The sequence below is a fragment of the Pungitius pungitius genome, chromosome 16, assembly GCF_949316345.1.
Source record: "Pungitius pungitius chromosome 16, fPunPun2.1, whole genome shotgun sequence".
NCBI classification, from domain to species: Eukaryota; Metazoa; Chordata; class Actinopteri; order Perciformes; family Gasterosteidae; genus Pungitius; species Pungitius pungitius.
The window spans coordinates 8,061,335-8,089,319 of record NC_084915.1 but is presented as its reverse complement, the minus strand read 5'-3'; the positions used below and the strand labels follow the sequence as shown (position 1 = coordinate 8,089,319).

The 27,985-nt window shown below is 44.2% G+C and overlaps 3 protein-coding genes and 1 long non-coding RNA gene across 8 annotated transcripts; 3 read left to right on the top strand and 1 right to left on the bottom strand.

Annotated features, from left to right (window-relative positions):
* The first annotated feature begins 1,747 nt into the window (after positions 1-1,747).
* On the top strand, positions 1,748-10,531 carry gab3 (GRB2 associated binding protein 3). 3 transcript variants are annotated; one of them, XM_037467809.2, is made up of 11 exons: positions 1,951-2,011; positions 3,255-3,331; positions 4,139-4,439; positions 6,311-6,467; positions 6,574-7,037; positions 7,131-7,180; positions 7,864-8,107; positions 8,426-8,516; positions 8,778-8,862; positions 9,140-9,259; positions 9,806-10,531. In XM_037467809.2, exons 2-11 carry the CDS (start codon positions 3,314-3,316, stop codon positions 9,923-9,925), a joined length of 1,650 nt encoding a protein of 549 aa, XP_037323706.2. In that variant the 5' UTR covers positions 1,951-2,011; positions 3,255-3,313; the 3' UTR covers positions 9,926-10,531. The 3 variants fall into 3 exon arrangements, with proteins under 3 accessions (XP_037323705.2, XP_037323704.2, XP_037323706.2); XM_037467808.2 differs by lacking the exon at positions 3,255-3,331 and having other exon boundaries at positions 1,748-2,011; positions 9,809-10,531; XM_037467807.2 differs by lacking the exon at positions 3,255-3,331 and having other exon boundaries at positions 1,748-2,011.
* On the bottom strand, positions 1,851-11,170 carry LOC134106211 (uncharacterized). Its single transcript, XR_009942541.1, has 3 exons — positions 11,038-11,170; positions 9,777-9,874; positions 1,851-1,988 (listed from the first exon to the last, which is right to left on the bottom strand). It is a non-coding gene; the product is annotated as an uncharacterized LOC134106211 (long non-coding RNA).
* LOC119215552 (APC membrane recruitment protein 1-like) lies at positions 11,028-16,700 on the top strand. Of its 2 annotated transcripts, none has more exons than XM_037467791.2 (2): positions 11,028-11,160; positions 12,162-16,700. In XM_037467791.2, exon 2 carries the CDS (start codon positions 12,264-12,266, stop codon positions 15,285-15,287), a length of 3,024 nt encoding a protein of 1,007 aa, XP_037323688.2. In that variant the 5' UTR covers positions 11,028-11,160; positions 12,162-12,263; the 3' UTR covers positions 15,288-16,700. The 2 variants fall into 2 exon arrangements, with proteins under 2 accessions (XP_037323688.2, XP_037323687.2); XM_037467790.2 differs by having other exon boundaries at positions 11,045-11,351.
* Positions 16,701-17,054: 354 nt separating this feature from the next.
* zc3h12b (zinc finger CCCH-type containing 12B) lies at positions 17,055-26,216 on the top strand. Of its 2 annotated transcripts, none has more exons than XM_037467797.2 (6): positions 17,055-17,146; positions 20,276-21,067; positions 21,196-21,335; positions 21,728-21,962; positions 22,175-22,281; positions 22,403-26,216. In XM_037467797.2, exons 2-6 carry the CDS (start codon positions 20,424-20,426, stop codon positions 23,839-23,841), a joined length of 2,565 nt encoding a protein of 854 aa, XP_037323694.1. In that variant the 5' UTR covers positions 17,055-17,146; positions 20,276-20,423; the 3' UTR covers positions 23,842-26,216. The 2 variants fall into 2 exon arrangements, with proteins under 2 accessions (XP_037323694.1, XP_037323695.1); XM_037467798.2 differs by lacking the exon at positions 17,055-17,146 and adding an exon at positions 17,155-17,413.
* The last annotated feature ends 1,769 nt before the right edge of the window (positions 26,217-27,985 follow it).

The following is a 27,985-nucleotide window of genomic DNA, read 5'->3' as shown; positions in this document are numbered from 1 at the left end:
ACAGTAGTATAATGCTAATTATTTACATTATTTAAATACATAACCTCACCCGTCCTCATATAACAAACGTCACCCATCATGGACATGCTCTCACATCCGAGCAGATTCTTTGTGTAGTATTACGTTTCTTTGCAATTCAATTTAAAATATATATTTTTTTATAATTTATACAGTTGCATTTCGGTTGTTGCATCTGGTTACATTTAATTGCTAAAGGTAAATACTTCTAAACTCTTATGTTTCAAATGCACATTCTGGTCCTGTAATTTGGTCTTTTTATAGGATATTGTACTACATTACATAATCTATAGCTTTCTAACCATCTCCGTTCAAACATTGTTTTTACAGAAACTGCAGTCAGTTAATAATATTGTTAAAATTCTTTTTTCAGTGGATTTAAAACCTTTAGAATTAATTCTTGGACCTTTAGGGGGCAGCAGAAATTCAACCAAACTGCATATGATTATCAGTTGATACCAGTTTAATTGTTAGTTATACTGATTTGTCATTTACAAAGATACAAAATTTGAATCAATTGTTTATCTTGCCTAAATTGTCTTTATATTTAAACAGTAGCTGAAACAGTCACACAGGCATTTTTTTTTGATTGACTTTGTGTAGTTTTACTATCACTTTCCTTGAACTGTTCTCCACTGATTCATACAGTTTACAGTCTTCGGTATATCTAAATGCTGACTATGAAACAACGAGATAAACTATAAAGATGTGGAAGAGACTGCAAGATAGTTCGGTCCAGTGCAGCATTTCACAGCAACATACTGCTATACCATTTTAATTGCGTAACACAATTGCAAAGACAAAATTATCTTTTTTTCATAATTAACTTGAACAATCTCCCAACGGATTTCTGAGAAAACTATGCAATTATCCAGTAATTTCCTGCAAACTAAAACTAAACTATTCTACAGCTTATACCATTACCATGCAATTTAATGAGTATCGTCGGCCTTCGCTACATTGCTGAAACCTTGTTCAAAGCTGATCCAATTTGTGATACAGATCCCTGATCCATAATGGATTCCACCTGCAGATCAGACGGAGAAGGGACAGTTCCTCATAGACAGAAATAGCCTACCGCCATGTCAGCTCCTTAGGAAAATGTTATTTATAGGCATTAATGGATATGTTTGATAGTCTCTAATAAAAATGTGCAAACATGGCAGTGTGAATTGTATTGTCTTCCTATGAAAAATTAGAATTATATGGTTGTGTATTATCTTAAGAGGCCTGATTGTTGGACTGTTGTTAAATTTGAGAAGGTCGTCTAATGTATAAAGCTATTTGAGGCATGTGGTAAAGAGTATATGTAGGTCTCCTTTCTTACTATGTTTCTCCTAGAAGTGGGAATCCAACATAAGATAATCTAAATCTGTCCAAAACATATTCCATTTATCCTCAAATGCCCCCTATTAACTGTCTGCACCAAAAGACTTCCTTGAAAGCTCGTGTTGAAATGATCCCTTCTGAGTTTAGAGCAGTGCATCAAAGAGGTGTTGAAACCCGCTGTTAAAACCCGCTTGTGGTTTGGGTGTAAAGCTTAGAAACCTCATTGGATAAACAAAAAAAACAACAACACGATAGCAGCAAAATAAAATTGCTAACACGTGAGAAAAAAGTTTTTTTTTTAACCTCACGTGACTCAGGAATCAATACAACCTAATCCTTAAACCCGTCGACCCTCACCTGTGTAGTATTATAAGCCAACCGCTCCATCCACTTGCACATAATGCGCTCTCTTTCTCTCTCTTTCTCTCTCTCTCTCTCTCTCTTTCTCTGTAAGTGTGATGCATTTTCTCTACTTCCTCCTTTTGGAGTGGCTAGGCTGAATACCAGAACACAGGATATGCTTGACAGTGCTCTCAGTTCCACAGCAGCAGCAGCAGCAGCAGTCGTGAGGACGACGCGCTCTGCAGTCGAGATGAGTGCTGGGGATGTGGTCTGCACCGGCTGGCTCATCAAATCTCCCCCTGAGAAGAAATTAAAGAGATTTGTGAGTAGGAATACACACCGAACACCGGTTATGTCCTCTGCCAGCAGTAGCAATGCCAGGTTGTGCTGCCGAGCCTTGTCTTGTGTGTGTGTGTGTGTGTGTGTGTGTGTGTGATACGGCGTGGAATGATGATTTAGAAAAAGACTGTGGGTTTGTATGCGTTTCTTGAAATGATCTGTAATCCTATCACTCTTCCTCGTTTCTACAATGACGCCTCGCTCTCCCGTTCTGTCTTGTGGAGGCACTTCATAGTTATTACAACAATATCAACATGTCAAAGACTGCAGATGTCCTTCAGGCAAACTGGGAATGACTCCTACAATAAGTATATGCATTTGCGGATACCGACAGCAATGTTTTTGTGGTAGTTGGGGAGGGAAGGGGGGGGGGGGGGGGGGGGGGGTCATGTGATAATGCTGGGCTGGCCACTCGGCCCCGTGTGTATGTGGTGTTTGTGTGATGAGCGTGCGCATTGTGAAACATGGGAAGTAATGTCAGTCAGACAGACTTGGATGACGAGCAGAAATAGTCCAGCTTTATGATGGCTGTTTGCACTTCCCCTGTACCAGTAGAGGAGGAAGACGGGAAGGAGGAGGAGGAGGAGGAGGAGGAGGAGGGTAATTTGTCAACACCAGTGCGGGGCCGGGTGGGTGGGAAGTGTGCATAGATGGGGTGAGAAATACACTTATTTTAGCACAGTATGCAAATCCTGTACATTCCATGTGTTTCCGACTGTTTGTTGGGGCAGACACAGCGTCTGACTCAGTATTCAAATGTCGAGCATGTGATGCCTCTTTATCACAGACAAATGAACGCTGCCGCTCGATGGCATCCTCAAGGGAAATGCAAATCTTTATACATTAGCATTAACCCTAAAGAAAACAGCGTTCAAGGCTTTAATAGAATAGAAAATAGCCTAAGAAATATTGTTATAATAATAATAGGTTGTTTATAAGCATCTAATATTTCTTTCGAAGTACTGTTGTTAACATAATTTCGAGACCTTTGCAAATGGATATAGTTTTTTTACCGTCGGAAAAGCACAGTTCTAAATAATGAAATCAATGATTTGACTTTTGGGAAAAAGAATATCTGGACATAAAGTTTACTTCACGATCATCTTGTGGATTACATTGGCTCAGTAGCCACCAGCACTGACCACCTACATAATGACAACCTATCAAACGTCATCAACGGAGGAAGTAGGTGTAGAATAAACTAGTCCTTGTCTTCTAATCCTCAGGTTGCTGTTTTGGATCATAGTTGTATTAAACATGCAGGGCATCTACAGTGGGGAACCTTATGGGCTTCGGCTTGCAGGTAACAGAAAGAAAAGATTACCATGTGACCTTAATGAAAATAGTGAAACCTACTTAAGTGCTCTGTCTTCCCTTGAGAAATGCAAACAAACCAAAAATGTGGGTCTGCTTCTACTTTCCCTTTTATTTACACATTTCAAAGCTAAAACTTTCCATGTTCCAACCACCCATAGGATCCGATAGCCATCTGTCTAGTTACGGTTTCCTCCTAAACTCGACCGTGGTATTCGCTGTAAGTCTAACCATTTCCTGGTATAAACACATTTTACCAACTGACTTGTGCAGAAGCCATTACCCACACACAGGACAAAGAAAAAGTTTGGTTTTAAATTCACACCACAAAATGAGTAGCCGACAATGCACCGAGCGCCACAAAGCCAGGAGGTTAAAAATGATGCATCCAGCATACTCATGAATTCTTTTATTATGAAATATGACACCATCACAACTGGGATGAAGACAGAGTTCTCAGACATGGACATATTGCAACGAGATCTCAGGAACTATGACAACCTGCTAAGTTTCCGTTTTCAGCAATTCGCTTATAAATATATCTCTTGGTGCGTTAGACCTTTTCTGCTAAACACAACTTCCTCTTCTCTGTACTGCTGGGAAAATTGAGTTGAGGTTCCGCTTACTAACAGAATCAAAAGCCACAAAAACAGGTTGAAGATTGCTGTTGCGATGAGGAGATGTGATTCCCATGACTAGGAGGACAGAGGCTAGTGTTAGAATCATGCAGTACTGTGAATAATACTACGCAGAAAGGAAATAAAAACCCTTTTTGCTCCCCCGTTTTCTCCTGCAGGCGTGGAGAAAACGCTGGTTTGTGCTTCGAAGAGGTCGAATGAGCGGCAATCCCGACGTGCTGGAGTACTACCAAAGTAACAACTCCAAAAAGCCGATCCGCACCATCGACCTGAGGGAGTGTGAGGTGGAAATGCTCAACGGGCAGCTCCGGATAAAGCGGGACTTCCACGGGAAGCACCTCTTTGTGGTCAAGACCTCATCTCGCGTTTTTTACCTGGTGGCCAAAACTGAGGAGGAGATGAACAACTGGATCAGCAGCATCAGTCAAATTTGCCAGTTTGCGAGCCTGGAGGATGCAGGTAAACATTCACCACCACCACCACCACCGCCGCTGCTGCTGCTATACACACATACGCATCAGCCAGTTGCTGTTCAGCCGATTTGCCGCGCTGTTGCAGAAGACCCCCTTTTTTGACCCCACGCAGGAAGTGGCGAACTGAAAATAAAACTTGGTCAGAACAAGAGCCTTTATTTGGTGGTGTGTAGTTCACACAATAGTCAAAGGTGCAATTTCTTTTGTCTTGCGGCAAAACATGTTCAAATTGAAACTTCGGACAATCATTTGGGCGTCTGCTGTACTCAGAGTTTTTGTGCTTTGTCAAACCTAAAGATGTTCATTCTTTATTTCAACGGAATCCAAAGATGTCAGTTTGCGGGAACATTTATAAAATGATGCAAAATCTGCAATATAGCCATGGGTTTTTGTACTATTTTTGTTTTCTTTGTTAAAGTGCGGATTGTCTTTATTTTTTTAGCTGAAGGGAGATTTCAGGGGAACTTTGAGATTTGAATAAGTTGTATTCCATATATCTGCATGTGGTTGGAGTGGCGAGCTTCAAACTAATTTTCTTAACTGCAAAGTACTTCTAAGCACTGCATGCTTGATACAGGGCTGTGGTCTATTTTCATAGATTTCTCTGTAAGTGAGCGAGAAACGATTCCACGTCATGACTTTGTGGTTGAAACCACGCGATGCTTATCATACTCTGTCTTCTTTTGACAGCATCAGCAACACCAACAGCGAATAGATGCTGCATTATTCTAGAATGTTAACATAAAAATGTAGAAATATTTAAAGTGTGCGATTTAATTATTCCAGCTGTGAAAAACCTTTGTAATTGTAACTTCTCTTCTCCTCTGCAAGCAGCCTAATGTGTGTGTGCCACATTGGAGGAAATAACAGCAGAGCAACTCATTCAAATGAACAGATAATTCGATTTTAAAATGAATTCTGCATTCAAACTTTAAAAGTCTATAATTGACGGCATTGTGCCAATTAAAGACTATTCCGACAGTATTCCTGTGGAGTTGACAATTATGACTTCTTCTGCCAACGTGTACACTCTATCAATCTGTTGTCAGACTCATGCTGCTGTGACCTTTGCTCCACTGCAATGTTTTGTGAGGAAATGCAGAAACGTGTCTGTTGGAACACTGTCCTCTGTGTGAGGGAGATAGAGCAATGTGGCTGATATGCTGTCCTGCACGTTACTCGTGTGCTCTCAGAGGAAAAAACACACCCAAGCAGTCGATTTATGATGCAAAATGATACTTTGCACACTAAACACTTTGAGACAGATTGTTGTACTTTAGAATAATATTACGCCGCATTAAAAAGGTTTTTGTGAGGTTAGGACTGCTTATATCTCAAAAGGTTTCTGTGTCGCAGCACCTCATAACTTTTGCAGTAGTTTATAAAAGGGTTGTTCTGATCTAGTAAGGGTAGCAAACGTTTTATGAAACATGAGAACATGCAAGACTTTGGTTTCCCCCCCACACCGCCGCCGCCACCCCAACGTGGCTTTGCAGGGAGAGCCTTGACTCGGTGACCTTGAAGGAAATGGAATGAAACAAATTTCTAAATAAGAGCCAATCCGACTAAAACATTTGAGGATATATCAACAAAAGAGGCAACAGGGCTCTACTTTCAAGGTGAACGGTAAAAAAAAAGAAGAAAGAATGATCATTCCTCTTTTCAAATTCACCTGCTTCGTTACCGCTGTACTGAAAGTTAGTGTTCGGGTGGGGGGGAAACCTGCATGTGCGTTTGCTTTTAGTTTGCAACCTTTAGCCAGTCATCTGTGTCAGCATGATGACAGTTTGCTTAGAACTCTCAAGTAACATCAGAAAAAACATTCAGAAAACTCTCTGCTTTGCTTGGTCTCAACAGAAAGTTCAGAAGAGGGCTTTCCTCACACCCCCACATCCATTCATCCGTCTCCCGACAGCTCTGACCGAATGTCCCTGTCGAGCCACCCAGATTCCAGTTACCCGCTGGATTACCTCCTCCTCTCGCAGTGTGAGACGGGGAGTGTAAGCACTTCTAGGTATGTACAATCTGTGAAAGCTTTGGCACAAGACGAAAGGACTGCAGCTTCATGTCGAACAAATGCAATGTTTTCATTCCCCCCCCCCTCCCCCCCGTCTTTGTAGACAAGACAGCTTTTCAAACTCGGAGATCTCTCTGGACCAGAAGTCATCGGAAGACCCCTTCAAGGACATCGTCCCCTCACCTCTTTACACCGGGTCCTTGGGATCCTCCAGTTTTCATGCCAGCCCGAGCCCCTCTTTTCTCCTCCATGGAAGGTCGACGAACCCTCCTTTCAGCGCTCCATGCGCATCCGTGGCTCTGCCGTCCTCCTCGTCCTCTCCCGTGGGTCAGGGAGCCCAAAGTATCTTCCGGTTCGACAAACCTTATTCTTCGGCGTCTTGCGAGGCCACGAGTGACAGACATACGCCTCCTGCGCTGCCTCCCAAGTCTAATAATCACCCGTCGGAGCAGCTGAGTGATGACGGAGCTCACAGGCCGAGGGCAACGGGTGCACAGCATTTCTCAAACCAACCTGCGGTGTTTCTCCGGAGGACCTCTTTGACAAGCCTGGATCACTTCAGAATTGGTATGTCCTCAGTTGGAACGATCATACATCTTCATATTGATAATTGCTGATTGTAAAAGTTTCCAGTCAATCATCCTTTTTTTTTTTTTTTAGCAAATGCCGATAGCAGAGCGATGAGAAACCGGAGGCAGAGTCTTAATCTGGTAAGATAATCATCAACCGCAGTTTCAAGTTGCCGAAAATCTTATGCTTTTGGAGTACCTTGATCATTTTGGAGATATACTTCTGTTTTCTTGCCGAAGGTTAGATGAGAGCATGGATTCCCCTCTCACCACGGCCAGGAAAGCTTAGCTTAGCACCAAGCCTACTAATAGTATCTCAGTTGTTTAATCTGTAAAAACCTTCCTGGAGTTTTCTCCCGGTTTAATATTCGCTACGGCCAGGACAGCTAGCTTAGCATGCCAAACTCAGAGTCTAAGGCAACCTCACACCTACTCGGGGAAGTCGTAGGATGTGGATTTTCTTCTTGCAATAAAATATTAAATTAATGAAGGAGGTAAACAAAGTTTTCATTGGGTGCAGTCAGGCTTGTTGTTTTCAATGCTAAACCAAGCTTGGTAAATTCAAATTTAGTGTACAGATAAAGAGAGGGAACATAATGCTCATCTAGCTCTTTAATATTTCACACTATTCTTCCAAAAAGGAAAGAAAGAACGAGAAAATTCAACATTTTAGCAACCCGGGGGAAAGTATGATTTTTCTATTAAACAGTCAGAATCATTTGAAAGATTCGATCAGCACATTAAGATTCTACAAACAGCGGCCTTAACAAAACGTGAAGCGAAATGACAAGAGAGTGACCTGGTGACCCTTTGTCTTTCATCAGCCCCGTGTAAATACCACCCGCGTTCAAAGCTTCCAGGACGAGTACGTGCCCATGACTTCCCCGTCTCCCTCGGTCAGCGCCACTGATGGTGATGGCTACATCCCCATGAGCCCCAGGACGCTCGGTTTTACGAGTACAAACTGCAACGGCGAGTCCCCCGCGGCGCTCGGACCCCTGACGTGTCTACCTGGGGATCTTGAACCGCCCCCCGTTCACAGGCATCTCAAGCCTCGCCTGAGGAGAAGTGAGACTTCATGATATACACTTACCATTGTGTTGAAAATTGAGCTCGTATTTCTACTCATTTGATCATCTCTGAGGCTGTGGGTCCTCATTATGTTTGGGATTATGTGATCTTTGCTGCCCTTCAAACAGCGTTCAAAAATGGGTAAAATGACTGGAAATACTGACTCAATAGTCATTTGCATACATGTGCTAATGCAATGTCACTAAATGTTACACAGCTTTTTTCACATAACGATCATTAACGTTTGAATGCTGCCAGCGGCATGTTAGGGATTTACAACCAGTCCAGTAACTCTGCCCTTTTCTGGGTTCACAGCTCGACCTCCACCTCTTGATTTGAGTGGCCTCTCTACAATCACTGAGTGTCCAACTCATCTTCTTTTGAGCAGAGCAATGAATGAATCCTGGTGAGAGAAAAAAAAGTGTCTTTATCCTCAACGTGTGCCAGCAGGTTCCATTCATGTGGGTCGGGTTCTGCCATTTAGATTTCATTAAAACTCAGATTTTACCTTCAGATTATAACAAGTTGAATGTCATTTTTATCTTGTTTATAAATACGCTGACCCAGTATAACAGTAATTTCCTGCTTCTCGGTTTCTTTTTCCTCAAATTTTACAGCCAGTTGCCAATCTGACCTTCTTCCTAATTTTTGCCTCATGTTATTGCAGCTTTTCAGTAAACGGTGTTCCCCTTGAAAGAAGAATGGAGAATGGGGACAAACCAAAGGATGAAGACACAAACTGCCCTGCAATGGTAACTATTTACGGTCATAGCAACACATTTCAAACAATGCATATGTTTCTGACTTGTGTCCAAACACAATAGACAAGTTCATTGATACTCATAATGTAAGCAGAAATAAATAATTCTAGAAGTCTTCCTTGTAAAAAATTCTAAAAGAGAACTAAATCTTAGTCTTTTAATTATAGGACCATTTATAAGGATGGAAAAGGGCCATATCTTATAAATATGTCATCCATTTACACAGGAACAATTTAGTTAATTCTTTATTTAATCCCTTCTCTGCCAGGAGTCCAGGCCAACCTTCTCTCTCTCCTTTGATGGAATGCCTCAGCCATCAATGAGAAGATCTAACCTGGACTATTTGTCACTGGATTTCAATTCTGCGTCCCCGTCTCCTGTACAGAAGGTATGTTCTGACCAGATAAATGACGGAAAGGTACTGGCTCGCTATTATTGAGACAATATCTTCCTTCTTCTTTTTCTGCACCGTTGTGCAACCGTAGCGTCTGTAGAGAGTAACAGACTTCCTGACTCTTCTTAACTGGACAAAGACAATCTAGGACTGTGACACTGTTGATGTTACTTACCTTCCCCACCTAAATGCTAAAAGCTTTGTTGTTTCCAAAGCAAAGAGAGGAAGTGGAGAGACAACACCCAATATTACATTTTAAACATTTTAAAACAAATCTCCAGCCCACACGGGTAAGGTGTGACATCACAGTCCTTAACTGCTATCAGTTCCTCTGACCTGTATTATTACTATATCAATGGCCAAGTCAGTGCAAACTCCAAAGGGTTAAAGAATGCCACCAACTTGCCTGTGAGTTTATTTTAAAACCGCGTTGAATACATGTGGGGTAACATGGTTGTTTGCTTGTACGAGTGGAGCAGAACTATGTTTGTTTTGGATAGCTGTCACTCACTGTGTCCTCGTCTCTCCCTCTGTGTCCAGCAGAAGCCTTTTCTGTCGGATGAGTACAGAGTCGACTACGTGCAGGTGGATGAGAAGAAGACTCAGGCGCTGCAAAGCACAAAAATGGAGTGGACCGATGTGCGGCAGTCAAAAACATAAATGGAGCTAATATGATAAGAAAAAAGTCAATACCACTTGGTTTGACGAAGACCACAATACCACCAGCGAGGAGGACCCGAAAACAAATTTAAAAGCACTTTGAAAAACAGTCTTGAAATAAAAGTACAAGACTATGTGAGCAGTTTGATGATTGTATGTGCGGTGAGACACAATTTCACTGAACAAAATGTTTTCTCTCAGTTAATCAGTATTGTAAATAATACCAGATTTTGCACTGTAACATTTTCTACTGTAGCATTATTTTTTACCAAAGAGCTTGTTTTTTCTGCATCGTTAAACTTGCTGGAGATTTAATGTGAATATATTTGTAAATAAGACAAATATTTGAATGATGATTATTTTTACAGCGTTCTCCTTCTGATCATTCTGTCACCCACACTGAAGATTTTTTTTCACTGGTTTTGGTGCTGTCATTACTCCCAAGTGATTCTGGGCACATGTCATTAACATTATTCAATTCTTCAATATCACTGCTATTCAAAATGCAATGGAGGCAAATCATCATTATTGTCATGAACACTGTCAATGTTTTTTGGACATTTTTAATGTATTGTCTTTTGGTTATTTATTTAATTGTATAATCCCCCCCCCCCCCCCCCCCCCCACTGTCGTTTTCTATGTCTATGCGCTGTTAACTAATAATACAGTTTATATTTTTGATAAAGAATAATAAAAACTCTCTTAATACGTTTTCTTTTTCAATTAGGTCTCACCACAGGAAAAATATCCCATCTCATCGAGGTTCCCTCTTCCATACAAATATGTTAAACATAAAGATAGAACCATGGACCAAGCAATTGATCTAGATCGGCAGACAGTAATATATTTTCTACAATTATTTCCGAATGGATAGACGGGCATCTCGGAGAAGGAAATCTTCATCGTCTATTTTTTTTAAATTAATTAAATACGATTTTAATATATATTGAAACATGTATATTGTTTTCGAATTAAATGTTCATAACAATAAGTAAAACTAATGGCATTGCAGCATTATAAAACACTCGTTACACACGTAGGTTACCCACGCGGTGCGTCACTAGCATGCGCCGACAGTTGACGGGTCGCGAAAGGAGATTTGGGAAAATTACCCGAGAAGTCTGGAGTCACCGTCCGGTTTTCCTGCTACAACCATTAACGCAGTCCTGGTGTAGTTTACTGGTCCTCGCCACGGTGTGCTTTAACGTGTCGAACCCACGGCCACGCTCACACCGGTGAGTGGGGGGGGGTTTGGTGTGTGGGGCCTGGGGGAGAGGGAGGACGTTGTTACCGGGCTCCTCGGCTAGCTAACAAATGAATCCGTACGTGATGGAAGCTTTCCCCGGGGGCCCCGAGTCCACCGCCACGGCCGCCGCCGTGAACACCGAGTCAAAGTTAGGGTTAGCAGCAGCCATGCAGTGAAGAGGTAACTCCGTCTTGTGGTCGGGAAGGTGGTGGTGGTGGTTGTGGTGAAGGGGGGGGGGGGTGCAAAAAACCACGCCAGCTCCGTGCTGCGTGGTGAGTTTGTTTACCTCGCGACCGGGTCTACGTTTGTCCTCCATGACGTTATTGAGCTAACGTCACCGTGCGTTATCGTTGCTGAGGCTCTCTGCTGTAGTTGAGCCCCCATCCAACGCTGATTTATACGTTTTTATTGCACTTACACGCCTGTTGCTTTGTCCCCTTAGAAGGGTTGCAACTGCAATTGTGTTACTAAACCTATGTATGTTTATTCATATATATATATACACACACACGCACATATTCGAGACAAAGACCGATTCAGTACGAGCAAATATTTCAAATTAAATGGAAATATTACTCAAGCATACATTTCTCAGGCTTTTTGGCTTCATATTTATTTAGTTTTAAATAATTGTTTTACAACTTAAACAGGATATATATTTCTTCAATAGACAATCGGCTGTGTCAAGTCAAGCTTTACAACTTGTTATGTTTGTAATTACAACGCCATTGGAGGCACATGAAGAGAAAACAAATTTCATATCAAAGAAGTATATGTAGTTCTGTAAAACACTATTCTATACAGCATGATTGCCACAGAGATACACACATGACTACTGGAAATTCACATGTTTTAATGCAAATAATGTAACCTGTATAACTTGTATACATACAACAATAACCTATATAAATAGCCTAAATAAAGGCTGCAATATGAATGTGACAAATGCAAAATGAATAATTGACTTTTTTCTCAACTCTCTTGATACAGGTTTAATATCCGATGGAGGACACCGTGGCAGGGCTACTCGCTGATTTATATTATTCAGCTATAATGCCTTTTTTTGGACTGCGCTTGTAGAAGGCTTTCACCATGGCTTCCTGGAAGGTGGATGAGCAACCAAGTGACACCATGGATTTGGCTTTGGCCTCTGCACAGCTTTCCCGGTGCGGCCCAGATGACATCACGGAAGAACCTCAGCCAGATACAATGAATGCTGCGGTGAAATCCCAGAAATCTGGGAAATTTAGGAGGACCGCCCTAACATTTTTTGGAGTTCGTAAAAGCATGTGTATTCTTCCTAGTTTTTTTGGAGGAAGGAGTAAAAATCCGAGCAAGTGGACTTCTAAGAAAGGAATCAGCAAAAGCAGTACACACGATGGGCTGAGTAAAGTCAGTCATGATGATAATGTGAGCCGTCGGTGCACCTCAGCTAGAGATTGTGAGCACCTTAGTCAGAAGGACTCCACTGCAGGGCTCCACACTAGCTGTCCCAATGAATGTAGTCACTCCAATGCGGACCAGAAATCACTAACTCTACCCCGGCAGAGAAGGGGTTTGAGGAGCCTTTTTCAAAGTTTTAAGTCTCACAGAAACCACAGAAATGTGGGATTGGATAAAACAGAGATGATTGCCATGTCCTCTCCTCGCTGCAAGAAAGAGGTGCCTGTTGTCCAGGACAACGATGACCAGTATGTCACAGAGTGCCTGGATTCTGAACCAGATGTGCCTGATTCTGCAGATGTTACATGCAATGTTTCCATCGGCGCCGAATGTACCGACGCTGACGAGATTCCGTCGGAGAAGAGTGTGGAGCGAGGCAGCACCAAGTCTGAGCTTGACGGAGAGACGTGTGACGAGGAGACGGAGGAGATAGATTCGATGCCCGTGGCTCCAAGCGAACTGAAGGACTGTATGAGAGGACACAGCGAGCCTTGTCTGAAGCTTCAGGCGGCGTCCAAGCCCACGCCGGAAAAGTCGGAAACGCCAGCCGGCTCGTCAGAGCAGCTGAACCTGATTTATGGAGACGTTGCTTCGTTGAAGAGCTTTGATTCCCTCACCGGCTGTGGGGACATCATTGCGGATCAAGAAGAAGACGACAGCATCACGGAGAGCTCTGTGTCCGGAGAAAGGAGCAGAAGCGGAGGAAAGCGGGCCTCTTGTTATCTCACGTACCAGGGTGGCGGCGAGGAAATGGCTTCACCCGAGGACTTGGACGAGGAGTGTCTCCACGACTTCTGGGTTACTAATGCGTCGGAGGACATCTGCTGCACTTACAGCCAAGAGCACACGGATTTGACTGCCGAGCTGACGAGTTCTCACAATATGGACTTGTTGAACAGCAACAGCGCGCAGCAAGGCAGTGGCATGGACGCGTCTTCCATTGCTGACGTGCTAACGCCTCAAAGTGAGCATCAAGAATCCGTTCCGACTAGCGACGAGGGCTACTATGACTCAACGACGCCAGGTCTAGAGGACGGACAGGACAAAGCGGACGGGCTAAGGCCGGAGAGGCTCCCCAGGGACAGTTACAGCGGCGACGCCCTCTACGAACTTTTTGCACCCGACGAGAGTCTCATCAGCCCCCATTACGAGAGCAAGTCCAAACTGGCCAGTTCCAAACAGTGCGAGTATTTGAGCCAACCCGCCGATGCGACCGACTCTGCCTTTGTCCCGGACATGAATCGGTTACAGATAAGCAGGGAAATGTACGAGGTGCGAGACTTTCTGGAGATGCCGATCGCGTGCAGCAAGGCCTCGGAGATGCCGCTATCTATGATCGGTCGGCAAGAAATGGGCATGATGAAGAACTGCAACGTGGTCGCTTCATTCAAAAGGAACGACATGGACCGAGATGTGTTCGATGAAAAGGGAAATAAGCTCTCTTCTACCGAGAAAAGAAGAAAATCCATAACTGCCGACTTTGAGAAGAGACACAGCAGCGTGTCGTTCGGAAGCACGTCCGACCCGGATTTTGAAACCTTTTGCGAACCCAAAGAGCAACACCTCGAGGAGAACAAGCCCGTGGCTCTGCCATACAAGAACATCAACTCTCGGTCCCCCGCAGAGAGCCCCGATGTGGACGACCGGCAGACTGTGTGTTTCTCTCAGGCACTGGTGGACTACACAAAGCGCTCTCAGATGCTGCGCGCCTCGGACCGCGGCGCGGACAACACGGAGGCGAACCCCACCTTCACGCCGAACATGCAGGCCCTGCCCACCATCGTCACGTTCGACGTGGTGGACATGCACAACGAGGGTGAATACGACGAGCAGATTCACATGGAGCTGGAGGAGGACATTTCGTCGCCCTATCGGGGGTTCGAGGAAAGCTACACGCAGAAAGACGCATTCACTGAATGTGACTATCAAATGTTGGACCTGTACGAGCAGAACCTGGCCGGCGGTACGTGGGCGATCGCGAGCCTCCCGCGGCACGCCGGCCTCAAAAGAGTGAGCCAAATAGCGTCCAGTCCGCTGTCTCTAGACAGAAGGAGCAGGTCTCTGGACACGGACAGTGTCGAACTGAAGATGCCCGACCGATGCCGAGAGAACGCCGCTGCTTTTCCCCCCACCGAGAGGGACCCCGAAAGAGATTCCTCGCCGTATTGCAAAAAGAATGTACTCGCGTCGGAGGTCAGAGTCGGCAGCAGCATTGTGGCCTTTTCATGGCAAACAAGGTCAGAGATGGCTTTGAGCCTTCCCCTAACGGACAGAGAATTCAACGGGAAAGTTCGGAGTCTCAGTCGAACACCAGTCAAACGGCAAATGTTTTACGGCAGCGACCGTGCCAACAGTAAATCGCAACTCGGCTGCTCGACTCCGTCGGGGCGAGCGCCCTGTGGTCCGACTTTGCAGAGCAGAGAGCCGTGCAACAGGCTGTGTCACCTTCCGTTGCGGTCAGATTCTGGTTTGCCTCATGTATATTCTGGAGTAACGGACGACGGGTCGAAGGGTGTCGTTGAAAAGGACATTTTTTGTAACGCCGCTAATTTGCAGTCCTACAATCGGTGTGCTAAAACGGGAGGGACGTCCCATGCAGCGGGTCCTTCGGACGCTGGCGCGTCTCGAGGTGAAACGGCCGCAGCCAGAGATGTGGCCGGAGCCAACCTTTGAGCAACAGGGTCCTGGAGTTTTAAATCCAATTTCTTTGTGCTAATGAGTTTTTTTGTTATGTCACTTCCAAAGCAGCAAATGTTGCTTTCTTTTCTACTTTTATCACATTAATTGGAAAAGTCAATGTACCTTGTTAGAGATGTGAGAGTCGTAATCATTGGGAAGGTCAAAGGAATTGGCGCACACACACACACACACACACACGTCAATCTATTGAAAGTGCTTAAGCAAGTAATACTTGTATTTGCTTTGAAAGTGCTCACAGATTCATCTCATTAAGCTGTTGAATGTTACAAGAATGTTTCGTGCCCACGCCTAGCCTCAGTGTCCAGGTCTCATTATTAAGGTCACGCTTTGTTTATTGGATATTCATTAGTCCTGTTTCCATAGCAAAGCCAAACGGGGCGAGCTGAGTCCTGCTTTCTTTGCCAGTTGCCCCAAATCGCGCACGCTTATGCTTTAAGTGCTGGCTTATATTTACTACGTATCTCACAGCCTTTCTTTACTCCAATGTTCTATTTCTAGCTGGTTTCTTGATGTTTCTCATGTCAGAACAGATTGGGTTGAAGAAACAGCGGAAGGATATATGAATTCCCAGGGAGGAACAGTCTTGTCCATAATGCAAAACGTGTGTTGGAATGCATTAAGCTGTTGTACTTGTCTTAATTGCAAAATGTCTGACAACGAGTTCTCCCTCTGAACCCCGAACAGCATCAGCATACCCTGGACCTGTAGGGACGGAACGGTAGTTCCTGCACCTCAACTGCAGCTGCATAAGTCATTTACATACTGTGGACGGCTTCAAGGCATCTAGTAACCATAGCACATTTCTCATGAAGTTATCCTGTGTGATAACGTCAAATAAATATTAAAGGGAAAATAGAGGAAAAAATGACAACTTAGATGACAATAATCTCAAATGTGCTGTTTAACTTGTGGCTCAACCAACTGAATGGGTCTCAGTATGCCTGTTCTGTCTCCAATTTGCCAACAGCTTGACCACCTGTCAAGTTAAATTCTTGCTGAAATGATGGTCTACATTACTGTACGCTTGTGAAAACGTAGTTGAACTTTGTTTAGATTTTGAAATTACACGTCAAAAGTGAAACTGGTGTTTTTTCCTTGTATCATTTGCTTGTGCATTTCATTTTTAATCAGTCAGAGGTCAAACTTTCGATGTATTTTTTTGTAGTGTAATACTGACCAAATGTCGAAGAATTTGTATTTATATTCCCAGCTATTTGTACACTGTTAACATTGAATCAGAATGATGATTACAAAAAGTCAATATGGTTCCTGTTTTTTATTAAGCTGCATCCATGTTACTTTAGGGCATTCCTCTTGAAAACCTGTTACTATTTTGTCACAGTAGAATACTGCCTTATACAAAAATAAAATGTTTTTTTCCCCCCATTTTCCCACACTTGTTTATATTTAGGTTTATGGGGCAGACAAAGCAGGGAAACCCTGACAGAGCATTTATTCACACTAATACCGATTAATACTTCAGACGTTAAAGTTCAAGTGCTTCCACAGACTTCCACAAATGTGGGTTCAAATAGAAACAGTCGAGACCATGTTTTATTAGAATTTACGATATGATAAGATTTCATTCAATAATTCCAGTTGGAATCTCTAAACAAATCTGACCCTGCGTGTTTGCGGTTGTGACCCGAGGGTCTTTTCAACCGATGAGATTATTGCTGCCGCCCCCCCCCCCCCCCCCCCTCCCCTCCCCTCCCCTCCCCTCCTTCCTCCCCCGCCCCCCTTTGCTGTATCTGGCAATCCGGACCGAACTGCGACAGCGCCAATGGCAGCGAAACAGAAGGGTTCCGGACGAGCAGGATGACAGCAACAAGGTGAGATGAGCGCCGCCTGAAGTCAACGACAATCTCGAAGGATGTGCAAATGATGGAGGGGCTGTTGTTGTGGGGATGTTTTTCCACTTCCGTCCGAAGAAAATCGCCAAAGGTCAACTTTATCTCAAGTTACAGTAGCATTCTGACAAAAAAAAAGATTTGCGCACGCTCCAAAGCTATAAAGCTAACTGATGTTAGCAGCCCGGCGTTGGTTAGCCCGTGGAGCCGCTCAACGGGCTTTCATCACCGCAGCGTCCGCTTAGCCGGGTACGTAGCATTGCTACCGTTAACGGAACAGAGACCGGGTTTGCGTGACAGTCGTGGTCGTTATCGATAGCATCCAATAAGGGCTTTCTAATTTCTCTCCAGCCGCTGACCGACATGGTAAACCGAAGGGGGGCAGTTAATTTACGATGGTAAAGTGTTGACTCTACAGCCGGTAAAGTAACGGTAAACTAGCATGCTAGCGTGTGCTAACTGGGACTCGGGGCCCTTAGGATGTCAAACCAGTCATTCTCGTCAATTTCCATCGCAAAAGGTGACGTCGTGAGCAGCGGCGATAATATGATGCTATTGTAAAAAGTGCATTGTCAGTATGAGATCTCTTTAACTGTCATCTTCTATAACCTAATTTTTCACCCTTCTCAAATCAGTGATTTCGTGCACTTGAGTTTTTTTTTTTTCTATTGACGTGTCAACTAGTTAGCTGATGAATGCTGTAACTTAGTCCATCTAGGTTCGTTTCACAGTTCAGGAGCTTTCATGTGTGGTCACTGCCATCGGGATCAATGCAGGCTTTGCATTTGGTTGCAGATTGATGTAGTTTTGATGTTACAGTGAGCAGGGAAACGGTCAAATAGAAGCTTGAATCAACAAAGCATTGTTGGGTAGAAGTAACTGCATGATATAAAATACACCTGAATGGTATCATTTATATATAGCAAGTTAACCCGAAGTCATTTTCAGCAAAGTAGTTCCTTGTTCACATAGTAATTGTTTCATAGTGGATGGCAAGTGTTTTTGCTATTTGACTCAATATGATTCAAATAAACACAATACCTAGTAAACACAATTTAATTGTGATCATACAGCATTCAGTCCTCCCATTGGTGGAGGAGAGGTATAATAGAGCGTTTACTACTATTGCATGAATGTACGGTCTTGGTTTTAGTTTACACAACACTTGAGGGTTCGCCGCTGTTCAAGGGTTTTGAGGTGAAAGGTCTTCTAAAGCCTGCAGAAAGATCATGTCAGAACTATATCAAACACACTTGCATGTCATTTGTCTGTCTCATGTGAAATAGCTGATGGATCTATACTTTCTACAGTGGTGTCCACTGATGTCCATCTAGCCAACTGGCACATGTAACCAAAGCTCACCACGGTGCAGCATACCTATGCTTTTATAATGGATGGGGGATACGCTGTCGGGTCTGCCCCAGCAATGTTGGTCACGGAGACCCGTTTCACTTGTTGCTATGAAACAACCACACGAGCCTGTGCACGTGCAGAGATAGTCTGGAGGCCTTGCTGAGTCTATGCCTGTGAATCTGGAGGTGGATGGAAAGGGACTAGAGAAGCTCTGCTGTTTTCAAACATCTTGTAAAATGTCTTGAAGACGGGTTTTTTTGTAAAAGTGCCGCAACAGGCCCCCTTTTGAAGCTGGTTTGTTGTAAATGTTCAGATCCTAAGTTGAGCACACAGCCGATGTTGGGAGGTTACAAAGAGCTGTAGATTAACTCTCGGAAAATGCATCAACCTTCAAGATCGCTCCATGAATGCCAGTCTCTTTGTATTACCCAATGAGCACGATGTCGATGTCATAGTATTTTCTAAGTAATTTGATTTTCTTTTCTTTTTTCCCCCTTTCATATGTTTGGAATATATGATGCCTCGAAAGTCTTAGTATAGATTTGTAGTGCAGCTGTAAGCGTTCTGCATTTACCGACTGCTTGAAGAGAGATGAGCTGTGTTTGTGGTAGTCGTGACTGGTAAAAAGGAGTTAGCTGATGACAAGGCTGTGTTGCTAAGCAACCCACATCATGGGCTGTGCCTCTTGAATCTCAGCGCTGGCTGCATTTTTTTCCCTCTCTGCAAGATAGGAGAAAAGCGTAGTCTCGGGCTTCCGTTCATGATCGCTCATGTTATCAAGATTCTTCTATTACCAGCAAAAATCTACGCCTTTTATACTGCACCTAAGTCAAACTCTGCTTCACCCTAAAACAGCTATGTTCCCTCTGGAATTCTGTTTTCAATTCAGGCTGTCTGTCAGAGGGCTGGAGACGCAGGGTGCACTGTGCTGCCCACACTGTCTCAGGTTATGTTAACTCATGCACTCCCTCCACGTGTGTCTGGCTCAAATGCTTTTGTGCACAGTAGAGTTGAGGGTTGTGCTGCAGCGCATTAACACCTTCTGTGCCGGAAGGGTGGGGGGATTTGTTAGAATGCGGCCAGAGAGACAGCAAAGTCAGGGAGGGGTGGGGGACCTTTGCTCTATCTATATTTTTTACATAATGCACCAAGCAAGAAAAGGTCATGGACATATTCTTTTTTGTGTATGTATTTGTTTATCGTGAAAAAAGACTCCAGCTCATTTCTGTACATAGCTGTGACATTTCACTCAGAACAGGGATGACCGACTATTTAGTTTTTTACTTGCCCAAGATAGTGGTGTTTCCCACTGGTGGAAAAATAATATGGTCTGCCACAAGTAGGGTGAGAATCTGAAGACGGTGGTCCGTGGTGATAAAATCCTGACAAAACGATCACAGATCCAAATGAATGAAAGCCCTACTTTTAAAGGCAACTAAATTTGGTCCATATAACTTACTGGGAGTAAAGTTTTATTCTGGAAAGAGCGCTGTAACGGCGAGTTACGGATATGTTCACAAATTGATTCAGGTTTTTAAAAGTGCATTTAAAGATGACTGGATTCACAAGCCAACAAACTAAAAGGTTTCATCCAAGTGCACCTTTAAATTGCTATTGATACAGAAACGTTCCTACTTGGTCTTTAGGTGAAGTCTTTGTATGGGAGCATAGTAAAATTGTTCCTTACGGTTCGATTGAATTCACCATATTTCTCTGATTGAAACTTATTATTGTGTTGTTTTTTTCACTCTCTTTCAGGGATTCAATAGTTTGATTCAGCCTGCCCACACGTGTTACTTTGGCTCCGAACAAAGAGCCTGTAGTGCTGAAGTCCAGCATTCAGTATGATTCCCTGGCGGCGGTGAGGAAGCATGGCGTGGAAATTTGAGGCGACGAGACGAACGTGATGACAGTATGGTTGATGGTGGAGAAGCTCAAAATGGAAAAACGCCCGTGCAGGGAGGAGAACATTGACTCAAGCGAGGCCCGGCATGCCAGTGACAACTCCGAGGAAGCAAGCAGCTCCGAAAGCGAACCAGAAGAGCAGCAGCAGCAGCAGCAGCAGCAGAGGGTTCGGCTGAGCAGCAGGTGTAAGAAGAGGGAGCCCCTGGCCGTCGCCAAGCCCCACCGACAGCTGTGCCGCTCGCCGTGCCTCGACCGGCCCAGCTTTTCGCAGGGCAGCACCGCTCAGGACCTCCGCGATGACGACGGCGCCGGCTGCGCGGCAGCCACCAGGCTGGCCAGCGACCGCGAGTACCAGACCAAGATGGACTTTGCGTTGAAGCTGGGCTATTCGGGGGAGCAGGTGCAGACGGTGCTCAACAAGCTGGGCGCCGCTGCGCTCATCAACGACATCCTCGCCGAGCTGGTGAGGCTCGGGAACAAAGTGGAGCCGGAGGTCCAGCCCTGCAGCGGCGCCGCGGCGTCCATGTCGCGGCCCGCTTGTGTGAAAGAGGCCGTCAGCCCCGAGGTGTCGGTGGAGGATGAGTCCCCGGATACGTTTGATAACCTCCGGCCCATCGTCATCGACGGCTCGAACGTGGCAATGAGGTACGACGCGAAAGACGCGCGCATCTAATCAGTCATTGGTCCGTGCAGATCTCCCCTCTAATGAATGTCCATTTTGTGAGGTAAAAGAACTGCCACACTGTTTTTTTTTTTTTTTTTTTTTTTTCTAGCCATGGAAACAAAGAGGTGTTCTCGTGTCGTGGTATCCAGCTCGCTGTGGAATGGTTCTTTGACAAAGGACACAAGGACATCACTGTGTTTGTCCCAGCCTGGAGAAAGGAGCAGTCGAGGCCCGACGCCCTCATCACAGGTAGCCAGCATTTTGTGAGGCAGTCGCCGTTTGAAGTCGCCTTCTGTAGTAGAGGTTGGCGGGCCAAAAGTCACACTCGGTTATATTATTTTGTTGTGTATGTGAGGGAAGGGTGACTTTTTGTTGTTGAAATCTATACAAGTGGGCGGCACGGTGTTGCGGTTGGTAGCACTGTCGCCTCAGCACAAAGGTGGGTCCAAACCCCGTGACTTGCTCCATTGGTGACTGGTGTACGAATGGAAGAGTGAGCGGTTGTCGGTCTCTTGTCCAATGCCAGCCTCCTGCGACCCTGCAAAGATGAGTTGCATAGAAGATGCTTGACTGACTGACCCTAATACGACGTTGATGCATACTATCGCCATCCAAAATTCTTTGTTCTCCTTCTCCTTCAGATCAGGAGGTATTACGCAAGCTAGAAAAAGAGAAGATCCTGGTTTTCACCCCATCTCGGCGAGTTCAAGGCCGGAGAGTGGTGTGCTACGACGATCGCTTCATAGTGAAGCTGTCTTTTGATTCTGATGGAATTATTGTGTCAAATGACAACTACAGGGACTTGCAAAATGAGAAACCGGAGTGGAAGAAGTTCATAGAAGAGCGCCTCCTAATGTACTCGTTTGTCAATGACAAGTAAGAAACAACAATTCCTTATTATGGCTTATAATTATTATTTAGAAATACACCATCATAGCAGGTTTCTACTAAACATTGTTATTTATTCAAAAACTATTTGTGTGTATTTGGCGGTTACATTCTGGCCATTGCTAATTGAAAAACAGTCAGCGACTTTTGATGCTGGCAATAACAGAGCTGACATTCTCTGGATGTCCCTCGTGAAATAGGTTTATGCCGCCCGATGATCCCTTGGGAAGACACGGCCCGAGCTTAGAAAACTTCCTCCGCAAGCGTCCTGTGGTTCCAGAGCACAAAAAACAACCTTGCCCCTATGGTAAGTTCTGTAATGTTCCTTTTCCCAGTCACGCTCTGAGCGACGTTGCCGTTCCGGCTTTTGCGTAATTTTAAGGGTGTGCTTTTGTTGACGTTGTCGTCTCCTCTTTCTTTCAACCAAGGGAAAAAGTGCACGTACGGACACAAGTGCAAGTACTACCACCCAGAGCGCGTCAACCAGCCGCTGCGGTCGGTGGCCGACGAGCTGCGGGCTTTCGCCAAATTGTCAGCGGTGAAGACGATGAGCGAGGGGGCCCTGATGAAATGCGGCGCCGGCCCGGCGGTGGCGGCCAAGGCCGACGGCACCTCCGAGGTGAGGCGCGTGGCGCCCAAGCGTCAATCGGACCCCAGCATCCGCGCGGTGGCCTGCGAGCCTCCCGCGGCGCTGTCCGTCGCCAGGAAGTCCGAGGCCAATTCAGTGCCTTCCCTTGTGTCTGCGCTCAGCGTGCCCACCATGCAGCCCGCCAAGAGTCACGCGGCTGGCGCCCTGAACACGCGGTCGGCCAGCAGCCCGGTGCCCGGCTCTCTGCAGTTCGGCCACAGCTCCCTTGAGCACATGTCCAGTGTACAGTACCCCCCGATTTTAGTGACCAACAGTCACGGCGCCTCCATCACATACGGGGAACAGTTCCCAAAGTACGACTCGGTGAGCGACCACGGATACTACTCGCTGCACAGTGATTTCTCCAACATGAGCATGAGCAGCATGCACAATGTGGACAGTTTCTGTAGCATGGAGCACGAGCACGGCGTGTATCAGAGGAATCCCAGCCACTGCCTTGAGTCCTGCCTCAGCCATTCAAACAGCGACTCCTTCTCCTCATACGGGGACATGTACCCGAGCTCCATGGATAGCAGCTTGGAGGAGAGCATGAAGGGCCAGCAGCAGCAGCAGCAGTCTCCCGCGCAGGGCAGGATGCAGGCTTTCTCCCACGGCTTCCGTCACGAAGCGCTGACTAGGGTGCAGAGCTACGGGCCCGAGGAACCCAAGCAGGGCCACCGCAAGCAGCCCGGATCCCGCCTGGCCCCGCACATCCAGCACGTCGCGGTGGGGGCCCGGTCCAGCTGTCCCGGGGACTATCCCCTCACTCAGAACGTCCTCCCACCTTTGTCCTCGCAGCCCACGCGCTCCCTCGGCATGACTCGCATGGACAGCATCTCGGATTCGCGGCTGTACGACAGCAACCCGATGAGGCAGAGGCGACCTCCGCTGTGCCGCGAGCAGCACGCAAGCTGGGACCCTCTGCCTTGCGGCAACGAGTCCTATGGCTATCACTCGTATCCGCTGAGCAACAACCTGATGCCGTGCTGCGAGCGAGTGATGGTCCGCAGCATGCCGGACAAAATGGAACAAATCTGGAACTCGCCGTGGGAGATGCCGTCCGCAGCCGAGCACCAAGAGCGGTACGTCATCCCAGACCACCAGTATCAAACATATCGGAACCTTTGTAACATCTTCCCTGCTTACGTAGTCCACTCGGTAATGGAGAAGAACCCTCATTTGACAGATCCGCAACAACTCGCCGCCATCATTGTTACAAAACTGAGGTCATGCCATTGAGCAGTTAATGTTATTAAACATTTTTAAATAATGTGATAAGGGGCCATACAGATTTTGCCCTAGCTGCATGTGCAACATCCGCCCGCCCTCAGGAGTTTTTTTTTTTCTTCTTTTTTTATATGTGGCGAAATAATATTTTACATCTCTAAGATGACGTAGAAGAAATCGGCATAAAAGAGGTTTGTCCAAACAGTTTATCTGAAATTGTGAGCTGTTTCATAGCTACGTTTTTATATGAAGTGTGGTACAGTAAAGCTTATTAGAAGTTTGCTTCACAACACATTTATACCTGAGCAGGAGCTGCATACCCAATATTTTCCTTAGTTTTTGTTCTAATTCTGGAAAATGTATACTGTATACAGAATACTCTATCAACATTTAGCATTGGGGTTAAATGTCCACCGGATCAGAGAGAGGGTGGACAGAGAAAATCTTTTGATTTGATTTATTACATTCAGTATGAAAAGGATCTGGTATGATAGGATATTTATGAAATAAGTAACCACAGGAATATATGTTGTAAAGTACAGCAATGAAACAATAATTCACAATTCATTTAAGAAATAATTAGCTTTGATTTTTTTTTTCTATTTCTAAATTCATTCAAGAATGTCAAAGAAAAAAAACGTAATTAATAGTGCGTAATTTCCTGAAACATTCACAATTGATAATGTCACTTTTAATGAAGATGGTGATGTCACTGGCCCGTTACCCAATCAGATGCCTCCTGCCCTGCCTCTAGATTGGAACTGTTGGCAGTGCCATTCAGACCAGCTAGCATTATAGCCACAACAATAACTAATTTGGGGCTGCTGCTTGAAATATACACAGAAACGGTTCTCCTTTAATTTATTAAACTTCGTATGGCAGTGTTTCTATACAGAGATTCTTTATTACTCTGCATCAAAATGTGTTTACGGCAGCAGGTCAGAGCTGTGTTTTGACTTTTAAGGATGTTTGCGGGTGAGCTAACAGTGTTAACACCGGTTTGTCACGTTGATGCAGATTAATAATCTAAGCCAGCCAACGTGTAGATGGGTAGTATCAGCAGTACCTCAATAGCTACAAAAAAGTTTGGTAAATGTGAGTGTGTGCTGGCATCACTTAGAGTAGACATTTTGTTGATTTAAGTGCAACAACAACAACAACAACTCTATGTTGACTGGTCAAATTTAGAAGCAATTGTTGGGGTTGTCGTTGGTGACGTGAGGGTGCTGTAACAGCGCCAATGTCATCAAAAATGGCTGCATGAAATAATGAGTCATCGAGTGATATGATGATTATGTGTCATTGAGAAAAATGCCATTGTGAAGTAAGTACTTTTGAATAAACCTATTTCTATAATAATACAACTCGATATTCCTAAAAGTATTTATAAAACAGGAATAATGAGTTAATACTTTATTAAAAGATTAAACAAACGGTTGGTTAATTTATGTTTAACATAGTTTAATCCATACATTTCACTTTAATTGAAGTAATACTCACTACACTACTAACAATAGTGACCGGTTGGTTGACCATGGACCATTTGGATCTAACTTTCATCATAGTTTTAATAACTTACTAATATAGTAATCTAGTATAACTCTGAGCCTTGTCTTTATGTCATTGTATTGTCACTAAGTGGATGGGACCTGATAGGCAACATTTCCCACATTTCACTCCTTGAATCTTGGCTACAGAGGAAGTAAACATTTGGACACAATCTCGCTTTTATGAAGCTCTTGTTCAGGCTCTGAACGTGTTATGAAAGGCATCTAAAGTGTTTCTGGTGCAGTTGAACTATAAATAACCTTGCTTAGGTCTGCCTCTGCTGTAAATAATTTGTGGCTTTTATTTTAAAGATAAGTAAGAGGGAGGTAGTGACATACCTCACAGCATGAACTATGACATTTAATGGCCTTATATCTGAATGACCTCACGCTTTAGTCATTGTCTAATTGGTTTCAATGAAAGTCTTTGTCGTTGAAGCCTCCTATTTTCAAATGTAAAGCACTATCTCAGTATTTAAAGAGATATATTTTCTCAGCCTCACTTAACAAAGCTACTATTTTGGTAGAATTTAACAGTGCACAAAGCAAGCCAAAAAAGAGATTTGACTTCTATACACGTGCACATACTGATGTACATATAATCACACAGAAGCCATCGTTTCAAAGTCATTTATAAGCTGCTAAATAATGCCAAAAAAAGAGACTTTATCTAGTGCCCGTATTCTACATACCTTGGAAGCGATTGGATTACAACATTTACTCACATCTGTTTTGGGTTAATTTCCTATAGTGTTCTGTATAGTTATCTCTCTGATTTTATTGGATGCTACTTCCAAAACCTTTCATATATATATATATATATATATATATATATATATATATATATATATATATATATATATATATATATATAATGAATTTGTGAAATCTGTTGTGCTGATTCTTTTCAATGTGAAAATATTCAAAGTATCTTTGTTTCAAAGAGTAGCTCTAATGCACTTCTCCACGTTGTCGGAAGAGCAGTGTGTTTTCGGGAGTGGGTTCATGTCGTTTACGTGCAGATCAGTCTGATCATTACTCCTACATAGCGTGAGAAATTAGAAGCTTTTATCAGTCTAAAGCACGAAGAGGAACTTGGTTAAATTTCATTTCTGTCCTTTCTAACGGATGGGGCTTGTTTCTTTACGTGGGCTAATGTGCACGACAAAGACCCGGGAAAAGGAAGGTGTCATCAACGTGGCAGTAATCTAGCAAGATTAAAGAATACCAAGTAAATTATACCCATGCACCATTGCATCTAGATCGAATGAATCTAGAGTCCAGCCTATGTGGAACACGACTCTTGATTTCCCTTTTCTAAGTAAATGCTTTAGTTGATTAAATGAGCTTTGCCCGTTTCCACAGATGAATGGTGCACTTTAAACACGCACACAGGAAAACACGCTCTGCTGTCAGTACAGATGCTATAAAAAAAATATTTAAAAACACAATAAAGATGCGACAGTGTCCTATAGTTTATTGCATAATATATCAGATACACGCAGCTTAAACTCTAATTCTAATTTAGAATTTGACCAGGCTGTGGTGTGATAGAAATGTGCTGTCGGAGATGGAAACCATGTTTGCCATCGCTGTTAAAATGCAGAGAACTGAACACTCACCCGCCGTTATATTAGGCGGGTACGATGATGAGAGTGAGATAGTGTCCATTGGAGAGAGTGTATATTGGACTGATTTTTTATGGGGGGCTGCTGGCTCATCTGGGAAGGCAAACACGTGTAAGGGTTTGGCTGTGCCTCGCAGCACATTGCTCTCAGGATGCTTTCCCTTTTTCTAGTTTTCAGTCTCCCGGCTACAATCCAGTGGTTCACTGGCAAGAGTGTATTCTGATCTAGTGGTGATATATTTTGTGAAAATCCTACATGTAATACTTAAAAGTATGTAACGTATGTACAGTTGAAAAGTGGAGATGGCATTGCTGAACTTTGTACCTTTTGTCTATATCCTTGATACCCACCATGAGATCTAGAAAATTAAGCTAACCGGCTTCACGTGATGCAGCTGCCACCACAGGGCATCATATTGGGGTCCATGAGGGTGCCCATGCAGCTGAAATACAAAAAAATGGGTGTTTTATTTACCCATATTTTTCATAGTTGGCTGAATGTCCGGCAGATTTAGAGCCTGTGATCTCGTTTAGACATTCCCATTTGACTTTGGGCTGTAGGATGAAAATATTGGATGGTGATCGTGACATTTGGTTCGGCCCCCAGGTCATCAGGCCAAAGCTACCGCTTCTTTTCAAAAAAAATATGACTTGATGCAAAGCACATTCATGCACCCAAGAGGATAAGCCCCTGTGATCTTAATGAGCCGTTGCCTTTATTCCCACTCTCAGGACAAAGTGCCACACAAAACTTTCAGGCTATAAATTGAGGTTGAAGAGGTTGTAACGCGTGAAGCCAGCCCCAATAATAAAGGTCACATCTTGAGTGCATTTTAATCTCAAGGTTCAGGTGTGGTACTCTTACGCCTACTATTGGATGACTTGAGCATTACACAAGTCTGAGGAGTGTGAAATAGAGGACTAATGTCTATCGGAGGCCATGTATTTAGTTGAGTTTTTTTTTTTTTTTATCTTAATAAAT

Excerpts from the sequence above, each read along its gene's own strand:
- LOC119215552 (XM_037467791.2), top strand. The coding sequence starts at position 12,264 with ATGGCTTCCTGGAAGGTGGATGAGCAACCAAGTGACACCATGGATTTG.
- zc3h12b (XM_037467797.2), top strand. The coding sequence starts at position 20,424 with ATGACAGTATGGTTGATGGTGGAGAAGCTCAAAATGGAAAAACGCCCG. Across the intron at positions 21,068-21,195 it reads GGCTCGAACGTGGCAATGAG|CCATGGAAACAAAGAGGTGT; the intron begins GTACGACGCGAA and ends TTTTTTTTCTAG. Across the intron at positions 21,963-22,174 it reads TACTCGTTTGTCAATGACAA|GTTTATGCCGCCCGATGATC; the intron begins GTAAGAAACAAC and ends CTCGTGAAATAG.
- gab3 (XM_037467807.2), top strand. The coding sequence starts at position 1,748 with ATGCGCTCTCTTTCTCTCTCTTTCTCTCTCTCTCTCTCTCTCTTTCTC. Across the intron at positions 4,440-6,310 it reads TGCGAGCCTGGAGGATGCAG|AAAGTTCAGAAGAGGGCTTT; the intron begins GTAAACATTCAC and ends TGGTCTCAACAG. Across the intron at positions 7,181-7,863 it reads GGAGGCAGAGTCTTAATCTG|CCCCGTGTAAATACCACCCG; the intron begins GTAAGATAATCA and ends GTCTTTCATCAG.